Below are 24,486 nucleotides of genomic sequence, written 5' to 3' on the forward strand. Positions count from 1 at the left end.
CCAGAGATGCAAGGCCAGCTCTGGGGACCAGCTCCTGCACCTCAGCCTGCAGCTAAACACTAAAGGACAATTCTTGGTACCTCATGTAGGTCTGACAAACTTTGTTCTGAGCAACTTTCACCCACAGCTCCACAGGAAGGAATCTGCTCCTCCTGTTTGTCACTCGGGTGTCAGTACAGAAATGCTCCAGTGCATCTTGGCAAGCCCTGAAGGCAAAGAGCGACAGGCTGAGAGCCCCCGGCTGTCCCACAGCTCCTCCCCACACACCTTCCCGGCTGGTTTGCGGGGCAGCCGCCCCAACAGGTGGAAAAGGACCCTCTCCGGGCTGCACCTCAGCCCAGCGCGGCCTGCCGCCTTGCGTAATTGAGCAATAATTACCCACTCTTTCTTTTTTTAGACAAACACCCTAACTGTTGTACATGCAAAAGAAGGGGAAAAAAAAAAAAGGGCGAGGAGTATTAAGAGAAATCCACCGCCTCGTTCCGCAGAGGGGGAGCGGGCGCTGCTGGCAGCAGCTGACGATGCTCGCTCCGCGGCAGATGCGCCTCTCGGTGCTGCTCAGCCCCCCCGGCGGCGGCGCTCAGCCCCGGGGCTGCGGGGGAGGCCGGCCCCGTTGCGGGGAGGCAGGAGCCGCCGCCAGCCCCTCCCCGCCGCCGCCGCCGCCCGGAGCAGCAGCAGCAGCGATGCCCAAGTTCGCGGAGCGCGGCCGGAGCGGGGGGGGCGGCGGCGGGGCCGGAGCGCGGCGCTGCGGGCAGCGGGGGGGCCCGGTCGCCGCCCCCGGCCCGGCCCCGCGCTGAGCCCCGCACGGCCCCGCGCCGCCCCCGGGGCCGCCGCTCGCCTCGCAGAGATGCCCCGGACGGTGCTGCTGCTCTGCCTGGCCCTCGGGCCGGTCCTGCGCGCCAGGTGAGTGCCGCCCCCCTCACGCCCCCTCCCTGCCTCAGTTTACCCGTCGGGGCAATGCGAGGGGAAGGGATTGGAGTGGCAGCGCTTCTCCCCAAGCTCGCCAGCCCGGCTCCAACGGGGATTTGGCACCTCCGGCTGTCCCTTCCAGCGGGGTCCCGTCGCGGCAGCACCGAGTGCCCGCATGTCCTCCGCACCCCGGGCTCCCGCTCCGCATGCCGGAATGGAGAGGGCAGTCCGCTTTCCACCCTGGCATCGGCCCGCTGGCTGATTCTGCTGGAAGACTCTGCCGGGGGACCCTGCCACCACCCCCTGGCTAACCCTGCCGGGGTACCCTGCCATCACCCCCTGGATAACCCTGCCGGGGACCGAGCCGCTTCGGGGTACCCGGAGCAGGACCGGAGCGAGCCGGGCACCTCCCGGAGCTCCATCCACCCCCGGGGCATTCCCACGTGCAGTCGGGCTGGCCGGGAAGGAGCTTGGGTTCCCTTCCTTGCACTCCATCCCGGGACCCCGAAGCCCCCGCAGGGTGTGCGGGCTCCTGCCCTGCCCTGCTCTACAGGTTGGCCGCGGGTCGCGGCTCTGGGTGCCCGGTGCCAGCCCGGTGCCAGCCCGGTGCCAGCCCGGTGCCCCCAAGGAGGCGAGCGAGCGGAGGCAGGGGCGGGCAGGTGGCAGTGCTCTCCCAGGGCTAGCCCTTCGTAGCGCTTTTCTGTAAACAGCGATGAAAGGGCCCACGCACAAGGGGGTTTCAAGTTTCTCTTTCCTTTTTTTCTTTTTTTTTCTTTTTTTTTCTTTTTTTTTTTTTTTTTTTTTTTTTTACGATTCCTAGCCCCGCTGATGAGTTTAATGGCTAGATGGGGAAAGAACATGTTGTCAGCAGATTGTTACCCCCAGGGCTTGGGGGAAGAGGGATTTCACTGGCTGAAGCTAATTGGCAGAATAAGCCGCCTTAAAGCCGATCAAATCCCATTACAGATGCAGCCAGGGACAGGGAGCATGAATCCTGCCACTAATGGTCTGCCCTGCCAATGCTTCCCGACCCCGGGGATGGGCACAAACTCCATCCCTGTCATGGTCCTGCGTGGTTTGGCCTTCCTAGGGTCGAGGAGCAGGAGCTGCCTCACTGCTCATGCCCTAACACCCATTCTCTGCCGTGCCCTGGCACAAAACCTCCCGGGAGGAGATCCCTGCAGGTGCCAGGGGTACTGGAGGGCTCAGAAGGGGTGGATCCATGGTGATCCAGGTTCCTGTCCCCCACCATCCCTGCAGAGCATTGCCATGAGCCCTGCATCTCCAGAGGGTGAGTTGTGAGCTGTAGGATCGCACGGAGGAGTAATTAAATGTGTTGTATTAATGTATTCACATCCCCTTGGGCAGGAATGCTCACCCCACAGCTGGCCCAGCCTCTCCTCTGCCCAGTGCCTCAAGCCTGCCTCTACCCTGAGCCCTGCTTTGCCAGGAGCAGTGGAGGTTTGGGGAGGGTGGGCATGATGGAGTGGGAGAGGAATCCTGTGAGAGGAGAAAAAAGAGCAAGTTACATCAGGGTCTCGCTCTGCATTTGCTGCGTTTTTCCTGGGTGCAGTTGTGGAGGGTGAATCTCCTCTTCCCTGTTCCTCATGGTGGGTGCTGGGGTGAGGAGCTCTGTGAACAGAGCAGTGCATGTGAGCTCTTCTCCTGGTACAGCAGCAGGACCCTTCCCCTGGCACTGCAGGGGCTGGATGCTTTTTGCCAGGTGATCCAGCACTCCCCAGAGGGTGCCCCCAGCACAAAGGCTCCTTCACCAGCCTCTCCCAGGGCACTGCCTCGCCTGGGACCAGGGCAGCCAGCTCTGAGCCCTGAGGGCAGGAAGGCAGGATCCCTGCACAGCATCACACCCGATGCTGGGCTGGGCAGGTGCCTCAAACCATGCAGATTGGAGCACTGGGGCTTCATGGAGTGTGTTGGCAGAGGTGGGAAGAGATGTGAGATGGGTTGGGGGCAGTTAGAGCCCCCCATACTTAAATCCTCTGTCTGCTTTTAATTCAGAGTCCTCATCCCTGTGCCTACAACCCTAGGAGGCATTGGGCTGGGTGAGTAAGGACACATTAGCATGTGGTAATTAGAACTGACCACAGTGCTTTTTGACCAAGGGAAACGTTGCTGTTGCATTTTGCTGCTCTCTTTTCCCTGGGAGCAGGGAAGGCTTTCAGCAGTGCTTGCAGCAGGGCTGGATACAGCCCGGGGATCTGCATCTGTGCTGGGAGGCTCCTGCCTCAGGGCCACCAGCAGCAGCAGTGACAGTGGGTGTGCAGCCCAGCCAAGCACCACCAGCCGCCCCAGCAGGCACGGAGGAGAAGTTTCTTCGTGGCTCTTGTTGTTCTTCCCCTGCTCCTGCCAAGGGAACACCTTGGCACACAGCTTGGGCACAGGGGAGGCAGCCAGGCACAGCTCCTCAGGTGAGTTTCCCCAGCAGTGTGTGTGTTTGGAAGCCTCAGCCAAACAGGTGTCTGCCTGAGGAACAGGGAATCGGAGTGAGGCACGGCTCTGTCCTGCTGTAATGCCACGGGCTGCCCAGGGACAATTGTCCAACCTCATCCACACATGTGAGCACATCCGAAAGGACACCTCCCTGCTGTGCCAGCCTCCTGCTCGGGGCACCAGCAGGAGCTGCCATGGCCCAGCTCCTCTGCCAGCACCAAGGATTTCCTTGCAATGCCCCCAGTTCTGCCCTGCTGTCACCCCCTGCCCACGCTGTGGCTGTGTCCCAGCCCCATGGCCCTGCTCTGAGGAGGCTGTTCTGGCATCTCAGCGTGCAGAGGTGAGGAAACACAGCTCTGCCTTTCCCCCTGGCTGCACAGAGACATATGAGAAGTGGCTGTCCCCTGTCACCAAGCCAGCTGCTTTGTGCCTGGAGACGGAGCTGCCAGGCCAGGCAGTGTTCACAGCACGTTGGGGATCTCTCAGGTCTGCAGTGTGACATTTCCATTAGCAGCTGGAGGGGGGATGCTCATGTCACCTTAACACCTCTTCTCTGCAATAGATCTCGGGCTCTTCCCTTCTCAGTTTAAAGTGGGGCCACCAAGAAGAGAAACCAGGGAGGAGGCAGTGGCTTGCAATAGGGTGGCATGAGAGTTACACTCTTAACCAGCAAGGGCTGATGTGTCTGTGTGTGCACGGGCACTCAGAAAAATTGTATTTTCTCCAGCAAAAGCTGGCTTGCTTATGCTAAGATGGCTTAGTATGGTTTACTCGACTGGGATTAGCTGCATTAGCAAAAAGCATATTTTTGGTAGTGTCCCTGCATCTGTAATAGGGATGTGACTCCCTGGAAATGCTACCCCAAGCCTTGGTGTGTTAATCAGTGACACTAAATGGGGGAAAACCAGAAATCTGAGAGCAGGGCAAGCTCAGACTGGGTTTGCTCAGCCCACAGAGGGATGTTTCAATTTCTGTTGTAGCCTGACAGTTTCTCAGAGGACCGGGAATTTTGGCAGGGCAGGGAGATGTGCAGAGTTCAGCGCTGGCAGGTGACTTCAAGAAAGGTCAAGGGAACATGGAGAAAACATTTCAGTGCAGGAGGCAGCCTCTGTCACCCAATGCTCTGGCAGAAGGGAAGCAGTTCAGATTGCATTTTGGATTGCTTTCCCTCGCCCTGAGCTGAGCTGTGGGCACATGTTCCTGTCAGGAGCAGGGCCAGACCCCGATGCGAGCCCTGTGCCACCCTCTGGGGTGGGCTGGCAGTGTCCCCTGTGCCACCCTGGCAGTGTCCCCTGTGCCACCCTGGCAGTGTGCCCCGTGCCCCTGCAGCTTCTGGCTGCTCGGAGCTCCCTGCCCGCCCGCCTTTGGGAGCCAAGGCCACGGCGAGAGCCCGGCCAGGGCGCTGCTGGGATGGGGAAGAGCATCCTGCCAGCGCTGCTTAGCACTCCTTGAGCGTGGTTAGGAAGCGCAGCGCAATCAGACGGGAAACAATGCGCTGATGTAGCAACACCTAATGCGCGGCGGCAGGCAGCCCGGCCCGGGCGGGGGACACATCCCGGCGCCCCAGAGATGCAAAGAGTCTTAAAAGCGAGTTTTGGCTGCGGTTTTGGCAGAGGAGCATCTGACAAATCGGCCGCAACGTGTCAATTTAATGCTTTTTCGACCCCTCCGAGTGCATCGGCCAGGCTGTGCCTCCGCAGGCACTGGAGGGAGATGGGGTCTGTTCAAAACGAGAGCAGGCTCTCGGTGCTAAAGTGATTTCAGCATTTATTGTAAGAAAAGAAAGGCCTAAAGCAAGGGGACCCGCGGGCCGAGCAGGAGCGTTCCCTCGAGGATGGAGCAGTGCCGGTGCTGGGGCTGCTCAGCAGCGATGGCCCCGATGTCCCAGATGGAGCAGCACAGATTCAGTGGGTCAGAAGCCCCTTTTAATCCTGGTTTTTGTCTCTTTGGATTGGTTTCTTTCTGGATCCTTCATTTGCATGAAGGTTTAAGGCGCTCGATTGACCATTACAGCTCTGTCCAGGCTGGCTTGTGCTGCACTTTACTGAGCTGTGTTATGGTACCTTGAGTACTGTATTTCTTACAACTACCCTTTTAACCCCTTTTACAATATAATAACCAAACTAACAGCACATGCTTAACGATCTAACAACTATTTTACAACAGTTTCTAACCTATTTTTAACAGACCCGTGGTGCCTGGCTATACCTCGGAGCTGCGAGGTTCCAGCTGGGAAGTGTCAGCACGGTGACAGCTCCCACTGAGAGACCCTCGCTGTCACTGGAGCAGGTGACGCACTGCCATGGCAGACGTGGAGGGGGCTGTGCTGGCATCCTCTTCCACACACATGGCTGTGGCATTCCAGGGACAGCCATGTGGATGAGCTGCCCAGAGCAGTGGCAGGTGGTTGCAATTTCCCGGGTGACCATGTGGACCTAATCTAATTAGATGGTTTAGGAAAACTCCTCTAGGAAAAGGGAGGAGTGTGAAAGGTTTAGAGAGGGCAAGGTTGAAAGGCAGCGAGAGAAGCTGTTGCTGAGTGGATGGTGTCCAAAGGAGGATGGATATGAGCTTTCCTTGCCTGGCTTGGAGCTGGGAGATTGGGAAGATGGGGCATCCTTAAATGGGAGCTCATGCCACAGGCTGGGGAGGAAGGGTTGGTGAGTGCAGGGAATGGGTTGTGGCAGGTCCTGGCCTGGAGGCAGAGGAGTTTGCATAAGGCTTTAATTTCCAGGGATCCGTGCAGGGCAGATGGCTGGCTTCCTGGCATGCAGGATGCCTGTGTGGTAGATTAGGACCGCTTTTCTCTGAAATGCGTTCATTGCAAATGTCTTGCTCCCCAAAACCACTGTTTTGTCACTGTCTCTTCCCTCAGAGGAAGCCTGCTTCAGGTGTCAGCAGCAGGCAGAGTAGTGGAGGTATTTGAGGTGAACAGGCAGCTCTGGCAGCAGGAACTGCTGGGTGGGATGAGCAGGAAGGCAGGGAAAGCAGGGGCTGCCTCCCACACCTCGGGGATGAGCAGTGTGCCTCCAAAGGGAGCTGAGGAGGAGGTGAAGCACTCCATGCTAGTTTTTCTCACTGGTGGCAAGGCCCCTGCATGTCTAGTGACCCTGAAGTGAGCAGAGGTGCCAGGTGAGTTGTGCCTTCTTAGCAGTGCAGCTGAGAGGAGATCCCTGAGCTCCTCACGCTCTGCCTTTTAGCTGCTCTGCATCCTCCTCCTTTGGTATCTCTGGAACACAGCTGTGCCCCCGCTCCCAGGGAGTGCCAGAGAGCTGCCACAGCCACATCCCTGCCCTCTGTCTCTCCTCTGCAGGTGTGAGAGCACAGAGGAATACGATTACGATTACCTCAGCATCAATAAAACCTGGGTCCTCACGCCCAAGGCACAGGAGACCGATGCCACGCAGATCCTCAACTCGCTGCTCAAGAACTATGACAACAAGCTGAGGCCTGACATTGGCAGTAAGTGTCCCCTGAATCTCCCTGTGGCCGCAGGTGTGACCTGGCCTGGCCATGTCCTGTGTTTTCCATGCTTTGGTGCCTGATGGAGGTGGGATTTTTGTTGTGGTAGAGCTACACTCATCCCAGATGGGATCATTCCTTGTCTAATCCCTCTGCCAATGCTCCTGGCCCCAGCTGATGGTGCCTGTTTTCTTGTCTTTCCAGTCAAGCCCACCTTCATTGATGTGGATATCTACGTGAACAGCATCGGGCCGGTGTCTGTCATCCAGATGGTGAGTGCTGGTGTGCATGCAGGGCACGGTGTCCCCTCCTCATGGTGCCTGCACGGCACAGTGTCCCTTCCCCGTGGCAGTGTGAAGGTGGTGTCGGCATGAGAGGTTTCCTTTCCCTTGGTGAGGGTGCTCTGACCTGCTGGGAGCTGGAGCTGGAGAGCCCTGAGCACCATCGATGGTGATTGCTTGTGTGTCACCTCCCCACTGCAGGGCTGGCCCCGCTGGGGCAGGTTGTGTCCTGCTGCCTAGACATGGTGTGAAGGTGACATTGGCATCATTGGAAATTTCCTTTCCCTTAGTGAGGGTGCTCTGACTTGCTGGGAGCTGGAATTGGAAAGACCTGAGCACCATCAATGGTGATTGCTCATGTGCCTGCAGGGCACAGTGTCCCCTCCTCATGGCAGTGTGAAGGTGGTGTTGACATGAGCGGTTTCCTTTCCCTTGGTGAGGGTGCTCTGACCTGCTGGGAGCTGGAGAGCCCTGAGCACCATCCCTGGTGAGGAGCAAGGTTCTCGAGTGGCCTCGGTGAGCTCACAGCCCTTCCACTGTGGATGATGCCCTCTCTGGTCTCTGCTGGAAGGGGTGGCAGACACTCCTGCCTGGTGGCTTTGCCCTCCCCTCCCTGGGAAGTGTGTGGGCACCAGCATGTTTAGGGTGAGGTGGAACGAGGAGGACTGAGAGAGGTACCTGGAGATTGTTTCCATGGCAGTGTGAAACTTGGGTGCCCAGGCCTGGCCTGTGGTGCTGGCCAAGGGGAAAGCAAGGGGAAAGCAGGGGGGCTTCAGGTCCAACATTTCTTCTTCATAGTGTAGCACCTTAGAAAGATGCCACCAGAACTGTGACAATTTCTCCTTATGGCTCAGGACCCAGCTGTACCAAGAGCTGTGAAAACACCTAACAGAGACACACTTTGATCAGGAGAGCAACTGTTGGGTATTTAATTTTCACAGGAAACTTCCTTTATTATTATTATTATTATTATTTTCCCTGCAAAGTCATCTTTTTTTCCCTTTTCTAGCAAGGAGCAAACCTGACTGTTGTCAGGTTTTGAAAGACTTCTCCAATCCATTGGGCAGTGAGGTCAAGGGGACAAAAGCAAGATACAGCCAGGGCAATTTGTTTTTTTTTTTTTTATTTCTCCCAATGCAAAACAGAGGAGGAACAAAACCAGCCCCCTTAAACTAAAAAAAAAAAAAAAAAAAACAAACAAAAAACCAAACAAAACAACCCAAAAAATCCACAAAAAAAAACACCAAAAAAAGAAAACCCAAAAAACACCAAGTTCCCAGGATGGGAAAGTTATTTTTACTTTCCAAAGTACAACATCTCCAAGGAACAAACCCCTCTGGGGATGGAGGGATGGTACAGTAGCTGTAGTACCAGTTCCACTCCAAGGAGCATTTTGAAGCAGCCCTTGTGGCTGCCATCACTGAGGATGTGCCCCTGGCAGCTCCTGCTCACGAGGCACCAGATGGGCACTGCCTGGGCACCAGCTCACACGGTGAGGGCACCAGCAGGGACAGCCTTGAGGCTCAGAATTTCCTTGCATTGCTCCAGCGTGCCCAGCTCAAGGTGCAGAACCACAACCCGAGTTGGGTGGGTGCCACCCCCTGCTCTTGGGATCTCCTGCTCACAGTGACCCCAAGATGTGTCAGAAAGTCTCTTTTCCCAGCCCAGCAGTCAAAGAAGGAGTCAGAACTCTTCTGTTCTTGGTCTCAAGGTTGTTTATTGTTTCTTATCTATAAAGATCTTTCTCTGGCCTGCTGAGGTCTGTCCAGCAGGTCAGACAGAGGCACTCTCCCTGCTCCCCGGGACTGTTTTATCTTTTTATACTAAAAACTGCGTGTACAATATTTACCATAACTTCCCAATACCTATCACCTATGTTAGACAGTGAGCTTCTACTCTAAACCAATCTGTAAGTGCCAGCATCACAGCAGAAAATGGAGGCCAAGAAGAAGGAGAAAGGCTGGACATGCCCAGATTCCTCCATCTTTCCTCCTGAGCCCCCCCATTCTAAAAACCCCAAAAAATCTATTTTTCACCCTGTGACAAACTATTATTCTACTTAAACTTTCGTGGCTTGCAGATCCTCATATAAGGTTGTTAATTTTTTCCATGGGTCATAATCAAAGTCACAGGGGTCTTGGGCTCTGTGCCAGGGTCTCTGAGCCCCCTGGCAGGGGTTTGGGCAATCCAGGACAGCCAGAGGGATGTCCTGGGTTCTGACACCCTGTCACAAACCCCGGCAGCCCATGGGGGTGTGAGGCCAAGGTGGCACAGGAGCAGCAGTGCTGGGGCTGGGTGTGCTCACCCCTCCAGGTGAGCCTGCAGGTAGAGCACAAGGGTCATGTCACAGCTGGCTGCTCTACCTGCTTTGCCAAGAAACCCCCACAAAACCCAGAGCACATCCTCATCCTTCCCTTTCCCTCTCATCCTTCCCTCACCACCCTTTTCCAGCCCTCTCTGCCATGGGAGCACTGCAGAGCCAGGCAGGTGCTAGCAGCAGAGAGTGCTTTCTAAAATCCACTCTGCATCCAGAGTTCATCTCTCCTCCTAAACAGGGATGCTGCTGCTAGGCTGGTTTCCTAAGAAACACAGCTTCTGCCATGGTGATGGGGATGTGGGAACGTGCGTGCGTCCATCCCAGGCTTGCAGGATTTTGGATCTGCTGGGCTAGCACCAGCCAGAAATGGCTGCAGGTACAGCAGCTTCAGGCACAGTCAGTATCTCTGGTATTTTTGGGGAAACAAGATTCCAGGCAATGACAACAGCCACCCCCACCAAGGGGAAAAGCTGTTGTGTGAACTCAGCCCTTACTAGAGACCAGGAAATCATGTGGGGGAGCTCAGCCCATGTGTTCAGCTCTTTCTGAGAGTCAGCAGAAGCTTTTTCTCTTTGTGAAACGGGGCTCCACTAGTGCACAGGACCCCTGGAGCTGCCAGCATCTGCAGGGCTGTGCTGGGGGAACTGCTGCCATGGGGCTGATGCACCCCTCTGCAGCCTTCCCACCTGAGGAGGGGATTGCTCCTTGTGGGAACGGCCAGGAGCTGCTCAGGCAGGGAGGAAACTGCTCAGTGTGGACAGTTTTGAGGGACCAGTCCAGGGGTCCCCCCAGGGTCCCAGCAGTCACCTGTGGTCTTGGCAAACCTCCATATGACATCTCCAGGGATATCTCTCCTTCCTTGTTCCCTTAGGAAACCTCTTAAGCTTGAACCTGTGATGCCCTTGTACTGTGAAACCTCTTCCCACAAGACTGAGGTGATATTAAAGGTACTGAGGGCAGCTAGACCCAGGTCTCTCCCAAGAGCAGGGGGAAATATTCAGGCTATAGAGAGATTTCTGCTATCTCTGCCCTGTATATTTCGCCCTGCTCTTGGGAGAGGCTGCATCCTGCTCTGTGGTCTCCTGAAGTAAAAGGAAAGGGCAGTGACAAAGCTGCCACAGTGTCACCTCCAGACTTGGCTGCTTCACCCAGTTCTTTGGTGTTTGTTTGCTTTCCCATGCTGATGCAGTGAATTAAGTCATTCTGTGGGTCCTGCCAGGCCCTGGCAGGCTGGCATCAAACACATGATGGATGGTCTGTGCTGGGGATGTGTCATTCCCACTCTGTCCCTGTTGGTACAGTGTAGGAGTGTTGGAGGGTAGCACGGTTGGGATGGACGGAGACAGAGATCTCTGCAGCCAGGGCTGGAACTTGGGGTTTATTGCATTTATTGCAAAGGGCCTGGGTGCAGGGCCCTGCTGGGAGCTGCAGCCACAGCCCAGAGCAGGCCCGAGAGAGGAGAGGGAGAGAGAGGGTGAGAGGGTGAGAGAGTAAAAGGGGTAAGAGAGTAAAAAGCAAGAGCTAAGAGAGCGAAGTTCCCATTACAATACAATAAATCATCTTCTGTGTTGAATATTCTGATTCTCACTAATCAGTCTAGAACAAGATAGAAATCCTATAGAATTTCCATACAGCCTATAAGAATTATTACATTACCATACTGTGTTACATTTTAAACCCTAAAAAATCCTCTTTGGACCCTTCTGCCAAGCTGGCAGGGTCTGCTCTGACCCTTGGGCCTGTCTGCAAGCAGAGGGAGTTGTTTCATCAAAAGGGGATTACCTTCATCCACCCACACCATTGTTTTCCAGTTGTTCAGTAAGTGAGGTATCTCAAAGCTTGCTTTCATTTCAATCTCACTTATAGTTTCCATATTCTCAAAATCTTTTGCCAGGCAATCATATTTATAAGGCTTTCCTGTTTCATCTTCCCCAACAGTACAGCTGCTCCCAACCTGAGAAGCTGTGCCCTCTCCCAGGGGCAGGCCCATCCCAGTGCCTCCTCTTGCCTTTTCCCCTTACACAACCTGAGGAAATTCACATTTCCAAGGGAAGGGAGCTAGAATTTGTCGCCGAGCTAGAACTGTCTTGAGCCCATGGTGACATTTCACTGTGCCACAGACAGAGAGGCTTGTGTAGGCTGGAAGGGCCACTGGAGGGGAAATGTCCCATTGATCTCCTTTACATGCATTGCCATGACAGTGCCTTATGTAAATATTTGTCTCTCACATAGGTTGTGTAGAAGACAAAAAACCAAGTTCTGCTTTTCAGAGACACAGCAGCATTGCTGTGGCTGTTTGCCTGGACCACTGTGGCCTGTGCAGCTGGAGGCCACAGGATGGCCTGACATGCTGCTGGAGTAGAAGGCTCCTGTGATGGTGTTCACAGGGGTTTTCAGATTGGGGAAGAGACCTCCATGTTTCAGAAGGCTTGATTTAATATTTTATGATATATATTACATTAAAACTATATTAAAGAATAGAAGAAAAGGTTTCATCAGAAGGCTAGCTAAGAATAGAATAGAAAGGAATGATAACAAAAGCTTGTGTCTCAGACAAGCCAGCTGACTGTGATTGGCCATTAATTACAAACAACCACATGAGACCAATCACAGATGCACCTGTTGCATTTCACAGCAGCAGATAATCATTGTTTACATTTTGTGCCTGAGGCCTCTCAGGAGGAAAAGTCCTAAGGAAAGGATTTTTCCTAAAAGTTGTCTGCAACAGGCTCCAACTTATCTGGTTTAAATCCTGGTCTCCTGTGATGCTCACCCTCTAAGGGTTAATGTCTCGCTGCTGTCTTCATCCTGCTGGTGCTCTGTCAGGGATTGGGAGCTGGTCCTGCATAGCCACTGCCCAGCCTCCAAATGATAAATCACGTCAGGATACAAAACTGATTCCGGTCCTTAAAAATGAATAGGTGATTTGAAAATGCCCTGTGCTGGGTGTGAATTCTGCATTCCCTCATCAATCACTTGTCATAAATAACATTAACATTCAGGAGTCAGCAGAAGGTGGGCAGCTTTGGAGCAGGAAGAAATGGAAAGTGATTTCCTGAGATCTTTTGTACATCAGAATGGCAGCCTTGTCTCCAGTTTAGGTGGCTGAGCAGATTTTATTCTGAAAAATATTCAGAATATTCTATTCAGATGGTATTCCCTCTTTCTGAGGGAAAGGGCCCTCTGTACTCTCCAAGGACAATGTGGCAGTGCCCGGAAGCAGAGCTAGAAGGTGGTTCAAGGACAGGAGGTGGGACAGGGGGAAAAGTGGCACCATAAGGTCCCACAGCTCTTTACCCCAATCCCTGCATGGACTGGGATTTCCTCCCCAGCCCCGCGGATCTTTGGGTGGGATTGGGGCACTCAGCACTTCTCAGGATGGTGTGAAGCTGTGTTTACACCATCAGGGGAAGGATGCACTGGCCATGAGCCCCTCCAGAGCTCTGCTGCCACTGAGCCCTGGCCAGCAGCCCCTGGAGCCACATGAGTTATCACTCACCGTGCTGCAGCTATGTCTGGAGCTGGATGCCCAATTAGATTCCCATTAACACAGTGCTGAGGTGTCCCTGGCTTATCAGATGCTCAGCCTGATGCAAAGCCCTGCCTTCATTCTCTGAGCATGTTTGTGGGGAGAGGTGCCAGGGAGGAGACTCTGGGTTCAGATTTTTCGCTGACTGGTTGTTTGCTGGAGGGATTTGTTCCTGGTTTTGTTTTGTAATGGCTTTATTGCTATAGATTATAGCTTTAACTGGTGTCAAGGGCACCTAGAGCTCTGGATCACCTTCCTTTAGGGATGCTTAACTCTCAGAAAATGAAAGTAAAGCAGGTGCCAGCTATTGGGGCTGAGTGTCTCTCAGTCCTGAGTTCGTCCCTGAAGTGTCCATGAGGGACAGCATGAGTGAGAGGGGGAGAAGTGCTTCTGTTCTGTGCTTGGGGATGGAGCAAATCTTGCCCAGAGCTTCTCAGATTCATCCCAGAGGCCAGAGCTAAATGTCCTTTTCTTCCTTTCTTGCACAAAACCAGGCATGAGGCTCAAGGAGCCAGACTGAGAGCATGGTCCAGACACTGTGGGAGCCTCCTGGCAAAAGTGGATGGAGACATTTCAGTCATCCTTGGTTACCTGCCTCAGGTGTGTGGGATCAGAGGCACTGCACTAAGTGCTGGTTTGGGTGCTGAGGACTCCTCTGTTTGCCATTTGTGAGGAGGAGATGCCCTTGTGTGCCAAATTCTGTAGCAAAACAGAATGACAGCCCTTCTGCTGCTGTTGTACACCACCTCAATCTCATTACTGAACGATAATAAAGATGGAAAGAGCAAAATTGGCCTCCATCATTCACCAGGGGCCAGGTTCTGCTGCCTCGGAAGTGCCTGTGATTTCCAGTGGGGGTTCTGAGCTCCTATCTCCATTGTTACAGCAAATTGTTTTCTTATCTCTGCCTGTGAGTGGGGGGCTGGAACCTGAAGAAGGTGATATGTCCAAATACAAGTGCTGGCTTTCCCCTTGCCTCTCTAGGAAGGAGAAACTGCACACTTAAATTCATAATGCTCTGCTTGGCTACATTAGTTACACACTCACAAAATTGAGGGTGAAAAACATATTTTCCCACATCTGGAGTACTGCAGAAAGCATTTAATAGATTTGCACGTAGGGTGCATTCGTGGAGATGCTGCGAAAAAGGAGGAGGGGAGGGAAGAGGGAAAAGTTTATTCGTTATCAGCTGATGAATAATTAATTTACAAACATTGTCTTGTTAAATATAAATTAAATCCTCATTTGACACACTTCATAATTTAGAAGTATAAGCCCAGCATGAATGAAGAGAACCCCCCACTGACTCCTTTCATGTAAATCCCGAGGAGGCAGGCAGGGAGGCTTGGCTCTCAAAGTTAAAGCTGACAAGGGCTGGTGCTTAGCAAGGGGATGATGTGACAGAGAGAGCTTGGGGACCTGGGGCACTTCCTCCTGGCTCGTGGGGAGATGGCTGAGCGGGCCAGGGAGGCAGTGGGTGTTTGCAGAGCCCTTCTCCAAGGATTGATGCTCCACTCAGAGCTGCGGGTGGCTGAGCTCCGGATCGCAATCCAAGGCAGCAGCTGCTTGGGAAGGGCTGAGCTCCCCCAGAGACCCCCGAGAGGGGACCAGGGATCTGCAGAACCTAAGCCAGCCTTGCAGAGAGCCCTGGAGCAGCTGGAGCGTGGGGAAGCTGAGCCACATCCCAAAAAGTGCTCTGTTAAAGCAGCTCCGCTGTCCCGCTGCAAGGCTTGGGTTAATTCCTTCCCTTCTCCCTAAAAGACAGGGAAACCAAGACCAGTAATAATTGTATGGCTCTGAGGAACACTTAAGTCTTGATTATACTTAGCTTTGGCTGCTTTGGAATAAGTAGGAAGGAAATGAATTGAAAATGGCACGCTGTTTAAAATGCTCCACTGTGTTGCTCTGGAGCACAAGATAAGCCTATAGGTAAAGGAAATCTGCTACCTCCCCCCCTCCTTCCCTGATAATAATAGGTTCCAGCAGTTGCACAGCACTTCTCAACTGAAAGGACTTAAAAATCCTTCACAAATCATCTGTCTGGGAGGCAATAGCCCAGATGCACCCACTTTAGGGTGGATTGCAGTGCCTAAAGCACACTGCAGTGCTCTGCCGAGGGCTGGCCATCAGCATGAACTTGATGGGGTTCTGCAGGACACACTCATGGGCTAGCCTGGGTTTTGGTCACTGAAAACAACGTGGATCACAGAAATTTAAAGTGTTGGGAGGTGGTGTTGTTCCTTAACAGCCCCAGTGCTTTTTCTGGCTGTTGTTCTCCATGCCTGAGTGATGGCTCGGAGCTGTGCCGCATTTATTGCGTCTTCAAATTCCTCGTGTGCTTGGAGAGTGCTCACATCTCCTGATTCCCTGATGCTCAGGAGCAGGCACTGTCCCTCATGCTGGTGTTCAGAGGTACAGAAGGGCAGCATCTCTCCTCATGAAAAGTTTGTCTTTCCCTACAAAACCCCCCTTAGGCCACTGAGAAATGACACCAACCACGTGTGACTTGTGTGGGACAAACCACGGGCTGCAACTAAAGGTCTAATGAAATAAATAAGCTGCTCCCATCCTAAACATATCCCAAGAGCTTCCAGAATTGTCAAAGTTTGCTTCCAAAACGGAAAAGAGCTGATTTATTCACTATGAATAATTCAGCCAGCTCCTTTTATTATCCAGAACATACACTAATCCCCTCCAGATATTTTCTGTGTGACATCCATGTTGGTATTTTATTTACAGGCTGTGCAGAAAACTCAAGGAATCTGTTATCAGTGAAAAGCTGGAGGTTTGCATCTGAAATTTGGAGCTAAATAAAACCTGAAAATCTGGACAGTGGCCTCCTGGGGGCAGGGAAAGAGCTTTTCCTCTTTTCCTCGGAGACATTTCTGGAGAGCAAAGCCCTAAAGTTAATTAACATCTGTGCTCGCAGCCTGGTGCTAAATGGGGAATGTGGCTGTACTTAAAGGTTTCTTAAACTGCAGCATCAGTGCTGGCACACAGGTGCCTCCCGCAGCCACAGCCGGGCCAGCCTCTGGCCCTGGGGCAGCACGGGATAAATCAACATCCATAATGAAGTAATCGGCTCTTGTAAATTCCTTCACGGATCCCATTTCCGCCCTTCTGCTGGCAGCAATGACTCAATCCCTCATTCATTCCCTGCCAGCCTCTGGAGAAAACTCGCATTTCCTCAGCTGGGCTGAATGCAGGGGGGATTTGCTGGCCCTGAACCTTTGCAGGCAGCCTGAAGGATGCACCGGTGGCACCCAGTGCCCACTGTGCCTGACCCGAGAGCACAATGGCTATGGGGTCAGAGAATTCCTTCTCCATCTGTTGGAGAGGCAGATGAAGGATTTGGCCCATATCCTCCCATTTCCCACACCACTCAGGATTTTCCATGCCTGGGTCTACTCCTGGGTCAGGGGTCTCATCAGCCCCTCTAGAAATGTCAGCCCTCATTCTGGAGAAGCAGCAGAGTGGATAGGGGAAACTCACTGGATTAAATACCAGAAAGATGGTCTCTAACATTCAGGGGAAACTGAGCATTCTCCAGTGAGTAACAGATTGATTACAGTGATGTAACAGATTGAGAGGAGAAGAAGGAAAGCAAAGGCTGAAAAACCTCCTCACCCTCACTTTTCCTACAGTCTGGGGTCATAGCAGCTGCACCCAGTCCCCCTTTCCAGATGTTTCTGCCAGCAGTGGGGCTTCCTGCTTGGTAAAAAGCCACAGGGACCCTTTTCAGTGATCAGGGGAGTGTCCTTGCTGGGGTCTGGCACAGATTGGAGGGATGTCCCTGCTGCTGGCTCTCAGCTTGGCAGGCCATTCAAAGAGGCTCTGCTGTGATGCAGCGGCTGCATTGCTGCATGGTGGGCACAGAGCTGTGCCCACTGCACTGGTGGGGATGCAAAGCATGGCTGGTTCCACCTCAGCCACCCAAAGGAGCTGCCCTGCTGATCCCCAGGCTGTGCTCATGGACAGGGCAGGAGGCTGTGTGTGATCCAGCTACGGATCTGTGCTCTGACCCTCATTAAATTGATTCTTCCAAGTCAAAGGGAGAGTGCTGCTGTGTCAAATTTGACAGATATATGGACTGTGAGCTGTACCAATAGTTGTCACTCGCTGGGCTGAATGATTTTTAAGGCAGAGTTGATTTATTTGAACTGAAGGCCTTAGAAATCTCTGCAGGAGAGGATGGGACATTTCAGGTGTGTGAGAATCAAGCCCTAGAGCTGGTCAGAGGCCAGGGTTTGAGGGCAAGGTTTCTGGTCTAGGACAAACAGCAGCATCATAGGAGAGATAGGCTCATTCTCCCCTCCCACTTGGGACAAATAGCCCGAATTCTTCAGCATTTCCAAGGAGAAATGGGTTCAGGGACAATCAAAACATTTACATTTGGTTTCATCAGATTGTTTTGATTTGCTCTTCATATGGTGATAAATTCTGTCCTGCATAAGTAAAGCAAGAAAATGAGTATTTGGAAATAAACGTCAAAGTGAAGTGCATCAACTAGATAAGGGTAAAACGAAATATTTTCTTAGCTTGCTGAAGAAAGAGAAGTTTTTGAATGAAATTATAAGGTTGAGGTAATTCATTTTAGGGTTTGACAATTTTAATTTATTTTGAGCAAAACACCTTTTTTTTTTTCCAGTACAAATCAGTTCTATTTATTTCCATGCATTCCCAGATGAAGCCATCCTACCATTTCCCTTAAAAGGCTGTTGTGAAATCTGCCTGCTCTAAATGTGTCACAAAATGGAGACCATTTCTCAGAATTCAGTGGTTGTGGGTGACCATAATCAATATGCTTCAAGGACCTCTTCATGCCTCGCTGCTAAAAGCAGAATATTCCGATTATTGCCTCCCATCTCCATGCACAGGAAGGGTTTAATTGCCCGTGGTACAGATTGGAAGTGAGAAGCCAGTGTGAGCCTTCCTGGGGCTTTGCTTCTCCTCACATCTTTTCAGATTGCCTTGGTGTCTCTGTGGCTCCAGCTTGGTGAGATGTGGTCAGTGGGTGGGCAGGTGGACACTGCAGCCGTTTCACACCAGCACTGCCCCAGCACCTCCCAGTTCCCAGCTTTGCACTGCCCCAGAGGGATCCTGCTGGCTGCTTGGGGCACTGTGAGTGGGGAAATAAAGGGGCATGATGGCTGGAGACCCTGGCAAAAGCCTTGAGTGTCCATCTCCACTCCAGAGAACTCCGTGGTGAGGATTTGTGTGCTTGTTCCCTGAGCTGCAGTTGGAATTCGTGTGCTTGTTCCCTGACCAGGAATGGCTCCAGCCATCTGATCAGCTTTGTTCCACAGGGGAATTGCAGGTGGTGCTGGAGGCTCCCCCCTGAAGGCAGATGCCCGTGGGAGGTGTGAACCAAAACACTGGGGAGTGTGGGTGGGGGAACACCTTGTCTCCATGTGGCTGGGGAACAGGGGAGGTCACACTGGGGATTCTCCAAATGCTGGAAGCTTTGTTTCTGACAGTTCCCCTCAATGCCTCCACATTTGCCACCTGTGATGCCTCCCACAGCAGAGGGTGGCCTTTAGTCTGTCATTCTCCTCCACAGCCACCCAGAGCCACCTCAGCAGTGTGGTAAAGGCAAGGAGAGGAAGCAGAGCAGCAGGGTAGAGGAGTGGGAAAGGCTTCAGGTAGCTGGGTTGGTTGTTCAGCCCTACCTCAGTATTTCTGCTCTCACAGCCATAGGGGTGAAGTTAAGATGATAAATGGGTGATCTTCGTTTGGTTCTTGAAAAGAAAAGCTGAAGGCAGAGAGACCTGTAACATTCAAGATGAACCATTTCCTTCCATGAGCTGGCATGTCCAGAGACTGCAGCCTTTGTACCTTGTGAGAAGGCTCAATGGACCCTGGTTCCTCTCTCTGGATCAGCAAGATGACTACATCACTATTGCTGCTCTCACAAAAAGCCAAAGCCAAGTCCAGGTGCTGGAATTTGGTAAAAAGCATTAAAGATGTGCTGTCCAGCTCCTGGAAACTTTGGACTAAGCCCAAAGACCCCAAATTGTTTGGTTTATTTCTGTATGTGATTCTGGGATATACAAGATCTGCCAGAGTATTTCTTACTCCACTCTATAGAAAACAGAGCCTTTACAGTTTTCACCACTTCCCAAAGATGTTTCAAAGTCATTGGAGGGAGCTGGGGAAGGTCAAGTGGTTGAGTCTCAAAGGAGGCATCTGCGGCAGGCAGAGACTGTACAAAGCAGTTGGGAGCTGGGAAAAAAAGGCTGGGAATATCAATCCCTCATTTCTGAGGAGAGTGGTTTGCACCCACCAGGTGCCATGGGAAGTGAGCAGCCCTCAGGAGCAGAGCTCAGCAGGTCCTGCTGGCCCAGGGCTGGTGACCTGAGTGCCAGATGGCCTCCCCACTTGGCCTGGAGTGAGGATTTGTGCCTGGAGAGGGGAATCAGCTGCCCTGGGAACCCTTCTGCAACTGCGCTCCTGCTGCTCTGCCCTCCCAGTGCCCAACAGGGGAGCACAGAGAAATTGTTCTTTTTTTGTAACCTGATTAGTTTCTCCCAGCTGCTTTCCACAGCCTGGTGCTCCCTTCAAATCTCATTAGGGCTGGGCTGTGATTGTGTGGTGGCTTGAAAAGAAGTGCAGAAGGAAAAACAAAATGAGGCAGAGAGAAGGAATATCAAGGAGCTGGCAGGGCAGGAAGAGAGAGGTGGTAAGCACAGCAAGGGGGCATGAGAGACAACATGAAACAGATTTCCTTGAAAGAGTTGGTGAAGTAGAGTACACTTTCCCATGTCTTCCTTCACCTGAGGTGGGGAGAGAATGGGGTCAGCAGTGAGGATCTCTGCAGAGGGCACAAATTGCTCCTCTTTTGTGAAAACAGAACTTTCTCAGATGGTTTGAATGTCCTTTTTTAACCTTGATGGTGAGAATGAGACAGGGATTTATACAGGTGGTTTTTCTCCTGGCCAGTGCAGGCATTTCCATAGCATGGGTGGCATCCCAGGGACTTGGGTGCACTGACCTTTCTCAGGCCAGGCCTGGGCTCTGCTGGATCCTCCACCCTCTGAACGTGCTGCCAGCAGAGGTTGTTTGCCAGAGCTCAGTGTGTTGGGGAAGATGAAACAAGAAAGCCTTATAAATATGATTGCCTGGCAAAAGATTTTGAGAATATGGAAACTATAAGTGAGATTGAAATGAAAGCAAGCTTTGAGATCCCTCAGTTACTGAACAACTGGAAAACAATGGTGTGGTTGGCTGAAGGTAATCCCCTTTTGATGGAACAACACCCTCTGCTTGCAGACAGGCCCAAGGGTCAGAGCAGACCCTGCCAGCTTGGCAGAAGGGGCCCAAAGAGGAGTTTTTAGGGTTTAAAATGTAACACAGTATGGTGATGTAGTGATTCTTATAGGCTGTATGGAAATGCTATGGGATTTGTATCTTGTACTAGATTGGTTAGTAAGAATTAGAATATTCAACATAGAAGAAGATTTATGGTATTGGAACAGGAACTTTGCACTCTTACCTCTTGTCTCTTAGCTCTCGCCTTTTACTCTCTTTTGCTTTTGCTCCCTTACCCTTTTATGCTCTCTCCCCCTCTCCTCTCTCGGGCCTGCTCTGAGCTGTGTCTGGCAGCTCCCAGCAGGGCCCTGCACCCAGGCCCTTTGCAATAAACCCCAAGTTCCAGCCCTGGCTGCAGAGATCTCTCATCTCTATCCATCCTGACCGTGCTACCCCCATCAATCCCATACCAGTGTTTGTTGGGAATGAGTGTTTCTCACAGAGCAGGGCTGCAGCAGCTACTCCCCACTCCTGGGCAGTTCTGCACTGCCCATCCCAGAGTTTCATTTTAGTCACAGTGGGTGGCACGGGAATGGGAAATGCAATTAAGGAAATTCCAGCTTCTCATCTGAATCTTGTCAAGCTGTTCTGGGGGAGCAGTCCCGGAGAGTTAATTGTATGCAGTGAGAAGTTTTGTGTTCCAGCCCTTCCCAAGGAAATTTCCTTTTGCCTCCTCAAACACCCCATAAGCCAGAAGGACAGATGAACAACAGCCCCTGCCCAAAGTGTAAAATATTCTCCTCCAATTATCCTATACCTCTGCTGCTCTGCCCTCACATCTTCCATCCTCCCCACTTCTCTTTCCCCACCTGCTTTCTTCTTTTGCACAAAGTTCCTTTAACATTGTAGGGAGTAGTTAAGCTTTTAGCAGTGAGGTGTGACATGAAGACAAGACTTTGCACAAACCTTGCTTTGCCCAGGTATTTTCCAGAGATTGTGGAAACTGGGCTGCATCTTTATTTGCATCAGAATTTCCACGTGACTTTGCACCCAGAGCAGGTCCTCTCCTGAGTGTGGAGGAAAAAAAATCAAGCTAAAAGGAGGTGGCTCCTTCCCTGAGGTGCTTTGCATAATATTTCAGTGTTCAGTACCTTCCCCTTTAATCATTTCTGCCCCACCTGTATAGAGCATCCCATGTCCACACCTCTGCCTTTTCAGAAATAACCTCATCAGGGACAGTGCAGACAGACTTGTGCTTCTGCAGAGCAGAGCCTGGCTGATGTCATGTCTGGCCTCAAGGACTTTCCTCAGTCCTCTGGGTGATGGCTGCTAACAGATGCTAAAACACACACACGTGCAGGTCTTGTGCCCCTGGGGCTCACAGGGAGAGCCCATGGAAGGAGGAATGGGCACCCTGGGGCTGCCTGGGAGGAGATAACATCACTGCAGGGCAGGAGGGAACATCTCTGAAAAAAGGATTTGGGCTGGTTGGCTGTCAGGAGGGTAAAACCTGCCTTTTAGATGTCCCCACCTGCACATCCACGGCAGCAGGAAGGAGCAGAGGTGCAGGGAGCAGGCAGATGGGGCTCTCAGGAGGCAGCACAGGTTTGAAAGCCCTGTCCAGTTCCCATCTGCCAGCTCCAGGGGTGAGCAAGCCGTGACTGGGGGAGTTGCAATTGACAGAGCAGCATTTATAGCATGACTTGTTTGACAGCTCCTGGCACGAGCACAGGACATGGAGATGGTTTTTAATAGCACGTTTGTATTAAAAAAAGATCTCTGTTTCATCTGAGATTCCCTGGACAGAGGCAAAAGACATTCAGGCAAGGACAGCGCTGCCGGTGCTGCTGGAGAAGTGAAACAGATGGGAAGTTCAGTGTGTCACCTTGAAAGCACAGATCATCACAGCTCTGCTCCTGCTGTCCTTGAGAGCCCCCCCAGCCACTCCAGCACCATGTCCAGAAATCTCTCTGGGGTCTGATTTCAGGGGAAGAGGACCTTGGAGGTGGAATTAAACTTATATTCGCATTAGTCTGGTCATTGTGTTGGGGAGACAGATCTCACCCAGAGCAGGGCCATGGAGGTGGCCACAAGTGAGGTGTCCCACACTGCTAATGGCAGACCTGGGAGAAGCCTGGCACTGCCCAGGCAGCCCCTGAAATGGTCAGTGTTGGGCACAGCACATGCTGTTGGTGCCTGTCCCCTCTGCTGGCTGCCCACACATGTCATACCCAGCAGCCCATCCCTGCCCACCAGCTGGGGGGAAAAGAAGTGGTGCATTCAAATATCAAGATTATTCTAAAATACAGTGTCTTGGTTTGGAAAGACAGGAGTCTGCTAAGGAAGGCAGGAGCCTCCCCTGAAATGGAGAATGTAAACCCCCCCCCCCACCCCTACCAATTGCTATAAATTTTAAATTAAGGGGCTCTCAGGCAAAGATATGGGAGCAGGAAATAACAGTTCTTTAACAGGGAAGAAAATAAAAGGATAAAATAAACAATGCAGTACACTAGAACAGCACTGACAGAGTCAGAACCCAGCCTGACACCCTGTGGGTCAGGGTGTTGGCAGCAGTCCCATTGGAATTGTGGCTCAGCCCTCCTGCAGGGTCAGGGGTTGTTCTGCTGGAGCAGGGATCCTGTAGAGAAGGATGTATTCTTCCTCTGAAGATCCGAGGGAGAAGAGGCAGCCGCTGTTCCTCTGGGGAATCCAGTGAAGAAGCTGTGCTGGTGTTCCAGAATCTCCAGAATATATCTGGGTAGGAATGCTTGGCTCCTCCCTCTGGGCTCACATCTTCCAATGGGATGTTATAGTTCTTATCAGCCATGCAGGGACATTCAGTAGCTGTTATCAGCAATGTCCCCTCCCAAGGGAGGTGTGAATGTGGTCACTCAAAGAGAGAGATAAGGCAAACTGCCCACTTGACAAAGGTAATCTGCCATACAGATGGTAATAGAAAACATCTTGCATTGCAATCTTCAACATACAGTTATCTTATTTAGGTTGTTTATTTAGTCTTGAAGACATCTCCAGACTTTTTACTATTGTAGAATGTGTTCCCTGGGATGTGGAGACACATGTGTGGTGCAAGCCAGGATTTGTCTGAGATGTTTGCAGGCTGGAAAAGTGTTTGGGGTGTCCTGGAGAGGAAAATGCTCACCTGGGCAGGTCTGGATATGGTGAGCACAGAGTGTCCTACCAGCCCTTGAAAAAAACCCACCCCATTCCTGGGTGTCCTCCAAGAAAGAACTTCTGAGAATTCCATGAATTGCAGCATCCCTGAGATGCCTGTGACATTTGCTTTGCTTGGCTGTGTGATTGGCAGCACGGCCACATCACACCCACGTCAGAGCACCTGAAATGCTGTCCCTGCTTTATTGGACTGCAGCGAGGGATTTGCTCGGAGGTGAAGAGGGAAGGCAGCTCTGTGAGTAAAAACAAATATCAGAACAATGAAAGCTAGAAAGTGACTGTCTAGGAGATTAATCTCTCAGCCCCACTGTTATTTAGGGTTTTTCACAGAGTATTCTGAGTTGGAAGGGACTAAACTATCTCTCCAGCAGAGGAAAATTGAGGAAGGCGTTTCCAAGTCTCTGAGCCCTCTGTTCAGAGCTTTTCTTGTTGCTGTTGAATACAAGTGAAGTTGCAAAAACCACATTTAAAACTTCATTTTATCCTAATTTAGGAGGCCATCCATTTAAATGGACATGTTCATCTTATGGCTTTGCTCCTCTCTTTGGCATTTAGCAGAAAGCTGAGCTCTTAATAGAGAAAAAGCAACTCATAAATGGAGCAGAGGAGCCACAGGGTCCCAGCCCCTCTGGTTCCCACTAATTGCACTCTTGAGAGGGGTCAGCTGAACCGAACACACAAACCTGATAAAAGCCACTTGGAAAGGATGCTTTGGCAGAGCCCAGCTGTGTTTGTTTGGTGTGTAAGGTAACCTGAAAACACACACTGTTCACTTCAAATCTTCTCCTGCAAACCCTGTGAGTTTAGGCTGTTGTTCTGAAACGCAGCAGCCCTAAATTACATTTGCTCTGAACCCAGGGTAGAACTTGGTCCAGAGCAGAGTTCCTAAAGCCAGATCTGCCTGGGAATGTGGGCTGATTCCCCATCTGTGAGGGCAGAGTAGCAGAGACAACCCCAGGAGCAGAGATAACCCAAGGAGCAGAGATAACCCAAGGAACAAGCCTCAGGGTAGCACACAGGGCCAGCTCCCAGCTCCTCTGTGCTGAGGACAGGCTGATTTCTGAACAAGTCTCTTTTCTTTTGGATTGAAAATGTTTGGG

At 52.0% G+C, this 24,486-nt stretch overlaps 1 protein-coding gene across 1 annotated transcript in view; it reads left to right on the plus strand.

Moving 5' to 3' along the window:
- Nucleotides 1–674: 674 nt before the first annotated feature.
- The window catches only part of LOC135447908 (gamma-aminobutyric acid receptor subunit gamma-4), a 42,862-nt gene continuing 19,050 nt past the window's right edge, over nucleotides 675–24,486 (plus strand). Inside the window, exons 1-3 of the mRNA XM_064713114.1 lie at nucleotides 675–903; nucleotides 6,671–6,819; nucleotides 7,024–7,091. Of these exons, the coding sequence (XP_064569184.1) occupies nucleotides 848–903; nucleotides 6,671–6,819; nucleotides 7,024–7,091 (273 nt within the window). The 5' untranslated portion in view covers nucleotides 675–847. The remainder of the gene's footprint in view (nucleotides 904–6,670; nucleotides 6,820–7,023; nucleotides 7,092–24,486) is intronic.

This window comes from Zonotrichia leucophrys, chromosome 4A, assembly GCF_028769735.1.
Source record: "Zonotrichia leucophrys gambelii isolate GWCS_2022_RI chromosome 4A, RI_Zleu_2.0, whole genome shotgun sequence".
Classification (NCBI taxonomy): domain Eukaryota; kingdom Metazoa; phylum Chordata; class Aves; order Passeriformes; family Passerellidae; genus Zonotrichia; species Zonotrichia leucophrys.